The sequence below is a fragment of the Scatophagus argus genome, chromosome 10 (genome assembly GCF_020382885.2).
Source record: "Scatophagus argus isolate fScaArg1 chromosome 10, fScaArg1.pri, whole genome shotgun sequence".
Classification (NCBI taxonomy): Eukaryota; Metazoa; Chordata; class Actinopteri; family Scatophagidae; genus Scatophagus; species Scatophagus argus.
Genome location: NC_058502.1, coordinates 9,262,279 through 9,273,221, shown reverse-complemented (window position 1 = coordinate 9,273,221; position 10,943 = coordinate 9,262,279). Strand labels below are relative to the sequence as shown.

Here is a 10,943-nt window from a genome sequence, read left to right as displayed (position 1 = left end):
CATGCAGGCATTAAATGAAGGAAGACAAGCTGCTACTGTAGCCATTCAGCTATGATAATGTCAACTGTAACTTCCCTCAACGGCAGTTATTCATAATCACATCATAGCTAGCAGCGTTAACAGGACGCGTTGATCGGGTAGGTGAGGATAACTACGGAAAAGAGTTCGCCGTTCTGCACGGGCTGGTGTTTCCGTTTTTGTAAAATGAATCAGCAAATGTCGACCATCACATCACACTCGATAAAACATTTTCAGCCTTCAGCTAACGTTAGCGAATAAAACGCGGAGAGTCAGCGGACCCCATGCTTCGGTTGGATGACCACACAGAAGTTAGCGGACTAGCGTCAAGTTAGCTAACGTAATCAGTTTGATTTCCGTTAAAAACGTTCAAAATAAAAACGATCTCCAAAAAACAGGCGTACAAAACACGTTTTAGCCATTGAAATTAGCAAAGCGCAAATAATGTGAATGAGTATGACGTTCCACTGCGACAAACATTGTGATGTTAGCTGGCTTTGTACAATTGTATGAGTGTTAATGGAGACATCTTGCCCAGCTTCGATGTTTAGCAGTTTGGCATGGCAAGTTATGCCATTTTTTTAAACGCTTTGAACGTTAACGTTGTGTCTTTTTTGCTTAATGAAAGTGTTAATATTCTGCGGAATTTAACATTAGCACTGTGGACAGTACAAATGTGAGTGAGTTTAGCTAGATCGGTTTTGTGTTACTTCGGAGTCGACGTTTCCGCTGATAGTTGGCCTGTCAACGGTTAACTTGACACACTTGATTAGCTATATCGGTTTCCTGACTCTGTTTCGCAGGACGCCAGTTTTCTTTTCTTAGGATGGCGACGGAACGGACCGCCTTTCTGTGCCTCTGACTGGCTATTACTCGTTGCTTTCTTGGTTGGGTTGGTTAGAGTTAGACAGGAAGACTGATGATTGGCTGGAATTAGTTCAAGAATATCATGAAAAGCCAATCAGAGGCAGAGTGTAGCTAGTTATTTTGTTGCCATCCTAGAAAAAAGAAAATTCGCAAGCAGGACGTGTTTAGCTGTTCAGCCCCTCGGCCTCACCACGCATGCTACTTATGTTCCTGTCGTCATGATGAGGGGAAAATGGCAGAAGTTGGTTAACATTTTATAACCTTATGATTAACCCTAGTCAGCCTTTCAATAGAAGATTAATACCTCAAAACTGACCACATGAAGTTAAACGTTCAGAGTCACATTTAGACACTGAAGTAAAAGCGGCAATAGTATATAAAGCATACATACTTACTATGTAAAAATACCGAAATGAAATCAGAAGTGTAGTTTTAAATGTTAAATTGTTATATCATATAGCCCTGCTGCTGAATTATGAAACAGTCCTACTGTATTTACATGTAAGAAGCATTTAGTGTTGTAATTAGTATATTTCTTAAATCAGAATCAGCTTTATTGGCCAAATATGTTTACACATAGACAAAGAATTGCACTCAGTTTGTTGCTCTCAGTTCTAGGTGAAACAACATATGCACATATATACATATATATAATATAAAAAGCAACAATGAACAACAGCATACAATGTGCATATGAAAGCCAGACTGTTCCTATAACTAATAAAATATAAAATATTACAAAAGTGCAATGGTATAGAATGTAAAACGTGCTGAAATACTTAATGATTAAGGTAACAGGTACTTTATATACATGAAATAGATAGATATGACAGTGCGGGCATGTATACATGTCAATAAACAGCATGCTTATATTTAGATTGATAGGCTACTTGATAAAACAGTAACAAACTACATTATGTACAGTTGTATAGATCATTTTTATAAAAAGTATCATATTTTATAAGATGATTGTAGAAAGTGAAACACTGGAAACTACAGCTGTAGTAGAAATTGCTACTAATATTCCCCCTGGTACTGTGGTTGAGTAGATGTCTAAAGTGGCATTGAATACTCAAATAAAATACAAGTACCTCAGAACTGCATAAGTGCAGTAATTCTTAATTACTTGATTAGGTGCATTTTTGCTTTCACTTCTGCCAAGTGCAAATAATAACAAAACAAACATACAATACATCATTTGTTTGCTCAAACTACTAAAAGGGGAGGCTCTCTACACTATATTTGTGTTATGTAGCGCCCCAGTGTGGGAAGATTAACTAAATGCTGTTAACAAAGTCCTGCTCACGTCTCCTCCACCAGGGGGGAGCAAAGGCATGTGCCATATGTTGAGTTTAAGTACTGTTGGAAATCCTAGCGGTAATTTGAGATATACAACAAAGAGGATCGTGTGGCCTCCGACATCTCACATGTTATGCGATTGTTAGCCGAGCAGGCAAGTTATACGTTTCTACGTCGCTGATCATCGCAGTTTAAGGATACAAGCTGCTTCCTCGAAAAGAAAAATATAATCTCTCCATCCAAAAGAGGGCTAGAGTTTCTTGTCAGTGTGCTTTTAATTGTGCAGCTGTGCATCAAGTTTGCTTAAGCTACCAACCAAAAAGGAACATTTGAAAGCAGCAGTACTGTTCTCTTTTCCATCCAGTTTTTTTTTCCGATGGAAAATGTGTTTTTCTACTACCCAGACCTCCCTGGCAAAAACAACAAACAAACAAAAGATTCGCACCCTGAACTAAAAGCTCCCATTAGTTTAGTTAGCACAACGTTTAGCTCTGAGCCCCGTTTACCCAAACTTCCCTCCAAACTATCAGCGATTTCCAGTATAGGAGTCGGTATAATGTGAGAAAAACATTAGAAAAAGTCTGACTGCACGTCTCCAAAGGGTCCCGTGCAGTGTGTCCAGCCAGCTGAAGCAGGACCGCCCCATACACATTGATTTGCACTGCCCTCCTGGCCGTACTTGGCTGCGGCTGCCCAGTCTCTCTTGAGGGAGGAGAAGACTGATTAAACGCCAGTTTTACTGCGTTGTCATGTTTCACAAGGAGTTCAGACGCTCCGAGACCGCCTGACACCATAGTTTCATGGATGCACCCAATCCCAAGTGTGGAGAGACTTTTACCCCATCTACCAACTTTGATTTTCTCACCACGGTCCTTTCAAGGAAATTCCCTTATGGTTTCCGATACTCCAGATCGTTTTAATGGATGAAGACTTTTTGTAGCAGTTAGATTGTTTCTTGGTGCTAATTCTATTGGGTTTTTAATCAAGATGCAGCTACGAACGATCCTTGATGTGAATGTTGTGGATGTGCAGAAGAGAAGGAATCCCTCCAAACACTATGTGAGTTGTCTCCTTCTTCCTCTGCTATATTGTTCAATAACTTTACAAATGTAAGCGTCCTCCGCACTGCTATTCCGTCTGTTGAAAGTTTAGTTATGCTAACTGCTCTGTGGATGTCAACGTCGGTCTATCAGCCCACCACTTAAGTTTTGTAACATTTGGATTTATCTGCCGTGTTTTTTTTATTTATTTTCCAGACACTAATGGTGTTCAGAGAATGTATTCCAGTGACTTTTGTGATCCTTTGTAATTTTCTTCCTTTGCCTCCATGAGGTTCACATGACATTTATTGCTTTAAGTGACGTGATTGGATAACTAACGAAGTACGTTTGACGTGGTACCTGACTTTGGTGACGCGCTGACTGTTCATGTAGCGCCATCAACGGGTCAGTTTGTACAATATTTTGATTTGGGTTGGTTAGCGACCTGATGGATGCAAAAGTAATGTTGTTTACAGCAGCCTCAGCTATCTGACGTATAAAGTATTTTGTTCTCATTGGCGAACAGTAGCTTGCAAACGCGCTGAACTAAGAGTGCATGTGGTGAACGTTACACCTGTTAAACTGTAGCATGTTAGCACTCTGATGTTAGTTCTTAGACTTACAAAAAACCCACCCATAATCAATCTTCTTATAGTCAAAAATGTTGTCACGAAGTTTTAAAACTTTATTGTCAATAGTATTTACCATTAAAAGGAAGAAAAAGGTCTGAAATGCTCCCTTTGGCAGCTGGATGGGTGTGTTGGTATCTCTATAGTAAACAGACTTGGACTCACAAGCCAGCAGTGGTCCTGAAGAGGACCACAACAGCACCAAACGGTTCACAATCATAAATGCACGCTGATAGATAGATATATAAATGTATTGATTGAGTGATTGGTTGATCCCATGGGGAAATCCTCATCTTACAACAGCAGTTACACAAATGAACCAGCATGGTGCAAAAAACTGGACAAGCGAAAAACAAATAACGAATATCAAAAACATAAGTACATAAGAGTTAACTGTAGCACGTAATGTGTAATGCAAACTAACACTAGCAGTGCATTGTTCCCCTGAGGGAGCCTTCACAACACATAGAATATACATTTTTCCCTTTTTGGTTTCCAATTTAGGACATTATTTGAAGAACAGATGTGTGTGCTGCCTCAAAAACAAACAAATAAATAACACAAACTAACATGCAGTTCAGTGTTAATTAATTTATTTTTAAATATTTAAGTTCATTTAAAATTGAGCTGTTTCATTCCATTGTTCTGCTGCAGTTTCAAACCAAATGCCTCAACTGCTAAAAAGTTTCTTTACCACTTGTAAATTACAGTTTGGTTCTTGTTAAAATAACCACAATTTCCCACAGTTCAGATTGGGCTCATGTATTCTTTGCCACATAACATATATGTCAGCTGGACCACTAGTTGTACTTTGAAATAACCAGAGTCATATTTATCTAGTATGCTGAAGGGAATGTTCCATCCGAGTGTCCTCACATCCATCTGAGAAACAGGTGGAAGTCCAGCTTTGGCCAGGCACATCCCTATGTAAATATTATCAATGGGAATAATAGTAATTGACTGGGACATCTTGTAAATGACCATAGCTGTGTAGACAGACAGGATTAAGTCTCCACCACCACAGTAGGGGGATATGAGTTTGAATCGTGCACCTGAAATGGAATATAATACTTGCTTGCTAGCCATCTAATGGGCCTTGCTTTTGTGATCAGATGGCCAGCAAATGGGTGCTTGCTGCCATAACTTTCCTTGAGGCCTTGGAGATACTCGACCACATTGTTTGCGTTGTGTTTAGCATAAAGCAGGCATTCACGTCCAGCATTTCTTTCCATCAATTCAAAGAAGAATATCTGTTTTAAGGTGAGGTTGAAGAGTGAGTTGAGAAAGTCCCATTGGAGAATGTCATTACACTCATGTTGCTCCAGTCTGAGAAGTTTGTTCAGTCTCTCTTTTTCCAAGCCATTCTTCATTGTTCCTCAGATAAAGATCCTTCGAATCCACACACCATTATGTAACCTGTCTTTAACCCAGGTTTTGTGCAGCACCTCACGGCGTTCATAGTTCACAGGAGAAATTTTAATGACCAGCACATGGAAGACGCCTGCACATCCATTAGCTCCTCTACATTTGTCAGGGACGTCCAGTAGCAATCAGAAAATAGTGGTGATGACGATAGTGGAGAAAGTTGTGGATTGTACTGGAAAGATCTTTGCTGCTGTTGGCAGCATCAAATTTTGTTAACATATGGGCAAGGAATATACGTAGTTGTCTTTTGTGGGCCTCTTTGTTTGATTGCCATTGTTTTTCACATCTTGGAGATGAATGGGTTTGTGGATGGTAAAATCTATGCAGAGATAAAGAACCACAAGGAGAGTTCCCAATAGCATATATGTATATATACATATACATAAAGGATTATCCTAAGACAGAGTGAGTAAATAAATAACTGACAGAAAGATTTACTCAGTTGTGGTCATAGTTGAATATTTCCCTCATCTGCAAAATTTAAAGTAAATGTAAGGAAATGATTTTCAATTGAAGTGATGGTGTGAGGTCAAGGTGTCTATATTGTTATTCATTGACACCTGGCCTCAATACTTTGCATACTGAATACTACTGCATTGAATGCTGGATATCAACCAAACAAAGACTGATATGCCATCTAAAAGATGTTAAAATGTGGGACAATGGTCAGCTCTGACATTGAGGCATTAGAAAGACAAAATACAATCTGCATGACTTCATGCAGTGACTTCTTCTTTTACACAGTATTATTCAGCTGACTTTTATTTTATATTTAGTGTTTTTCACCAGTGCTGAACTAGCAAAGCACTGAAAAGCACTTTGAATCAAATGTGTAGCTCATATTTTTATATAAAGAACCCACTACACTTAACCCATACAGGGTTAAGTGTAGTGTGTTACTATGACAGTAAGAAATAGAAAGAATGTTCCTTTTGTCAGAAAAAGACATTAGCTTGCCTAACCTTTCACCTACATACATTAAACCAACCCAACATTCTTGCATACTTGGGTTCTTTTCAATCTTTTTAAAGAAAAAAAATCGCAAAATCAAAATGTGAGGGTGAGAAAATGAAATGAAATGGATAGGATGTCAAATACAGAACTAAATCAATTTTCTGAGTTAACACAAGTATCTTGTCTAAATCTAAAAAAAATCTGTAAAAATCTATCAATCTTGAATTTGTAGACAAATGTAAACTTACAGAAACATTTAGCATGGTTAAACCAGCCTTCATTGCACAATAATTACCTGAACATGTTAGAAGGTGTGTGAGTCTGTGTTGAGTATCCCGTTGACAGTCAGTCGACAATCTGCGCAGATTGCTCGACTGAAATGATGTTGAGGCACATTTTTCCCTAAGTTCAGCCAGTCAGTCTTGGCCAGTCTCGTGATTGGCTGAGATTGAAACAGGTAAAAATTGCAGGAGGAGATTAAACATGTTGACCTGTGTAGTCAAAGCTGATCTATGGGCAAGTAGTGCGAAAGTCTTTTGTGCGAAATAGAAAATGTTAGTTAAAACTGCAGAGCTTTAGACTGTGGACTCCTAGCTTAGTTTCAAATGCAGGGTCTAGTCAATGTGTTACCTTACTGACTCGAATAATCAAATCCAGTGAGCCATGAGACGTGTCTCAGCGGGACTGCAAAAATCAATTAGTCCATCAGGTACAATTGGATTGATTAACTTGAGAGTTAGGATCAATTACATCATCCATCTCCTGCATGGGGGGGCTCCCTGAGGCCACTAAACACAGGGCACAGATTTTCCCTTGGGATGGAAGCCGGAGGTGAGGGTTGACTGGGAAGTCCCCACAAGGGAAGAAGAGGGAGAAAAAAATAAAATCTCATTATCTGTGAGCTAAGCAACTGAAAATGCTTATCCGGTTTGCAAGAGGAAAGAAGCAACCCTTTGTCTTTTGTCCCAACTGTTCAAGTGTGACTTCCTTCCAGGGAGTCATGGTACTAGAGCCAGATGCAGCATGGCAACTAATTCTTGTTTACATATACTTCCAAAGGATCATGTCAGAAGAGATGAGATTCCATGGAAAGTGTTCAGTTTGTGCATATCCCTTGTTATATAGAGGCTTAAGTATCCAGAAATAAAAACATGATCACCTATATGCGACCACCAGTCATAATAATTTTTATTATTATGACTGATTTCTATATGCTCATGAGTTACCTGTGATGTTGGTTGCAACTATCACCATCAGTTCCTGACATTACTCTTAGTCTTACATTAAAATTACACATTAATCAACTTAAGATAATGGGTCAGTCTCAAATTGTTTTCTCTTACAGAAGTTATGTATTGTCATGTTCAAGCATAAACATGCTTTGTGGTTCTTTTGGGATGCATCTTGACCTCACACACCCTCACTTTGAGTATTGCTGTTGCCTAAATCCAGAGTGTTTGGTCATGCTTTTTGTATCTAATTAGTGCGGCTGCTGGAGAACTCATTCTGACTCATTGCACACATTTCTATAATGACCTGTGTGTAGAATGAAGACTGCATTTCAAACTAGTAACTGGTGTCCTTGAAGATTGCCACCATATGTGTAAATGCTGCTTTTGTAAACACTCTTTGCCATGAAATACATTAGTTTAAGCCATCTGCTTCCGAGCCTCAGGGTGTGCACAGTCGTTTGTTAGTCCTTTATTGTTGAGGCAAATGGAGAATTTATTTTTGGGAAAATGTCTAGCAAGGATGTTCAGTTCGGTAAATGACTGATGTCTACCAAGGAAATTATATTCCCATTTCAGTTGGTGTATGAGTAAACACTTCTTCTTCTACGTCATTTTTCCTGGTGACACATGGATGTGTTGGAAGTTGTTGACATAATGGGAACATCATGTTTCCTCAGACTGCGGACTTGTTACACAAGTTGCAGAAATGCAACTTTGCAGTCTTTGTTATCCCCACAGTTGAGTAAAAAGTAAAACTAGACATAAACCTGCTTTGAAATGTTTGAAAGCCAGTGAAGTTACATTCAATCAGCTGCACTCAGAACCTCAAATGTAATTCCTTTTTAAATTCCTTTTATGAGATAATACTTGAAAATGTAGTGGCGTTCCCTTTGACCCCAGCCATCTTTACATTGTGTGATGGAAGCAAATAAGCTTAATGAGTTTATTTGACCTTTGATGACCTCTTGAAGTCAAGTCAGGAGGAAATGCACTTTGTGTCATTAGGGCAAGTTGAAGCGGTGCCGTGGCATCCTTGACAAAGTGACTATTGCTCCTAATGGATCTCTTTTTGTTTGTTTGTTTGTCTTTCTCTCACTAGGTGTACCTCATCAACGTCACTTACTCAGATTCCACTTCTCATGTCATTTACAGGAGATACAGCAAATTCTTTGACCTACAGGTAAGCTACACTGGTGAAAACATTAACTACTCCTACAGCCCCTTTATGAATGAGCAGGATAAGTTCTAAACCTTTTAAATTATGTGTTGAGAATGGCCTGAGTTTGTCTCCTTCATATTAAACTCAGTGAGGTCACTTTGACCTTTTGGTCACGTCTTTCTGTTCAGCTGCTGGAAGGCTTAGTGAAAGGTCTCATTCGAGACTACTGGAGCCTGTTTGGAAAAAGGGAAATGGGGGAAATCCAGTCCCAGCAGATGCGGGAAGAAAACATGACCTCAGGCAGTATGCGGAATACAACGTGGGGCAAATATGCATTTTTGAGGGTTCCTGAGGCCTCCAGTGAAATTTCCTTGTTTCCTAATAGTGATTCAAGTTTACACTTCAACTAGACATGGCTGAAGTGTGTATATTATACTTTGTATGTTATAAACATCTGAGTAGCCCAAGCAGTGTGAGATGTTTATACCTAAACTAGTGCACACCTTATCAAAGATTTTACTGGTAAGACTGTCTGTGGCTCATCTCTGCCAGGCTGCGCTCTACAGTGCTGTGGCTTTTGTGGGTTGGCTGTGTTGAAGGCAGCAAAGGAAACCCTTTGTTCTCTGGTCTCTTGCTAATAACCAGGAAAATTCTGCACTGTTCTGTTTGATAGAAACAGAGCTTCTCTCCTATCTCTGTAAACATTAGTCTTGTCCACAGATCCCTGCTGCTGGGTGTATTTGTCTGGTCACGGTAATCGGTAAGGAGCAACAGTTTGCAGCTGTCCACACAAAATGGGTGTGGATAGTGTGTTTTATTTGTCCTTATATGAACATAGTCATATAGGTGAAAGATGAGGTGTCTTGAGTGAAGCATGCCAGCACTTGCAGGCAATCTGTGATTAGTATTGGACTGACCAGTTCAGCCAGTGAGTTCCTATAGAAGGAGAATATACTTTTAGAAATGCAAGGAGCCATCCAGAAATGCACTAGATAAAATAAGGAGGAAACTGGCTGAAGGGTTGGGGGTTATTGGAGGAATGGAAAGAGTTTTGGAGCCTTGAATTTAGAATTTAGATTTTCTTGGAAGTCTAGATAAGACAGCTAATTAACTGTTTCATACCTCCTTGTGATTTCAGTAATGATGAAATGACAGTGTCTATTTTCCAGGCAGAAACTGAGCTTTTGTTTGTTTGTCAGCTGATAGACACCTACAGTATTTTCCCATCTCTGCAGAGTTCTCTGTCTTCATGGCACAATTGCTTGTTTTATGTTCACTCAAAACTGGCAGGGAAAAAAATGCATTCAACACCCCTAGCCCTTGACAAATGTGACCATGATCTCATCTGATAACCATTAATTCAGAATTCTGAAAAGCCAAGTAAGGTCACAGAACAAGAAACGCCTTTTAAACAGTGGCTGATCATTTATATTATGTCCAACATCAGTCTTCAGTCTACAGCTGGTCATATAAAACCCTTGTCAAAAACAGGCAGCTTTGCTGTTTGTCTTTTAATGGTGGAGTATCCTTTTTTATTGCCAAATGGATGTCCAAAAGTGCACTCATTGCTAATGTTTCAAACCACTCCGATGTACTAAACATAACTCATAACTGTTCCTCTGGGAAGCCATTACCATAAATTATCAGGATCCTCCTGCTTTTTATCTGACTCCTTCCCATTGTCTTTTCTACTGAGCTAAAGTGAAGTGTGCTCTTTGTAAGTTGAGCATGTTGATTCCTTAAAGACATTTGTTTTTATACTGAATATTGCTGAGCCTGAATTCCACCAAAAGCTGTTTCTTTTGTTTAAAGGGAAATGTTTTTGACCCTCGTATGTTTGTCGTGAGCAGAATTGGTCAGTGTGTCAAATAGAGTTTACCGTCAGAGAGAAGGGATTGAGGTCTCCCCCCTCCACACCCTTCAACCACAGAGCACATGGGTCACAGCATTCCACAGGGGGATTGTGGAGTGTGAAAGCTGGCCTGGTTTCCTTTTGGACACAAACTGTACCAAAAATCCCTGAGTTATCATTATTTTTGGATTGGGGAATTGGACCAGGGGCAGCTCTACTTGGTCTACATTATAATTTGTCTGGCCTACATTCTCAACACAAAATGCTCAAAAAAACTGTTGTTAGGTCTGGGATACTTTACAGACATATGAGGCAGACATAATAATAGACAAGACATAATAATATCTGAAAATCGTCAGAATAATAGTTAAAAATCAAGACCACTTCAAGACTACAAGTTTGTGGTCGTCCGCCCCAACTGACACCAACTCAGGTGACAACACCGGAGGCAATTTATGCAATTTTTTT

At 39.4% G+C, this 10,943-nt stretch overlaps 1 protein-coding gene and 1 pseudogene across 4 annotated transcripts in view; one reads left to right on the top strand and one right to left on the bottom strand.

Annotated features, from left to right (window-relative positions):
- Positions 1-3: 3 nt before the first annotated feature.
- Positions 4-10,943, top strand: part of LOC124065638 (SH3 and PX domain-containing protein 2A-like) — a 51,597-nt gene continuing 40,657 nt past the window's right edge. The window contains exons 1-3 of one of the 4 annotated variants that reach the window (XM_046401190.1): positions 4-137; positions 3,172-3,243; positions 8,564-8,644. In XM_046401190.1, the coding sequence (XP_046257146.1) occupies positions 3,172-3,243; positions 8,564-8,644 (153 nt within the window). In that variant the 5' untranslated portion in view covers positions 4-137. Of the gene's footprint in view, positions 138-2,152; positions 2,339-3,171; positions 3,244-8,563; positions 8,645-10,943 lie in introns of those variants that run through there. The other 3 variants (XM_046401191.1, XM_046401189.1, XM_046401192.1) reach the window with 3 other exon arrangements.
- On the bottom strand, positions 4,575-5,497 carry LOC124065766 (annotated as a pseudogene).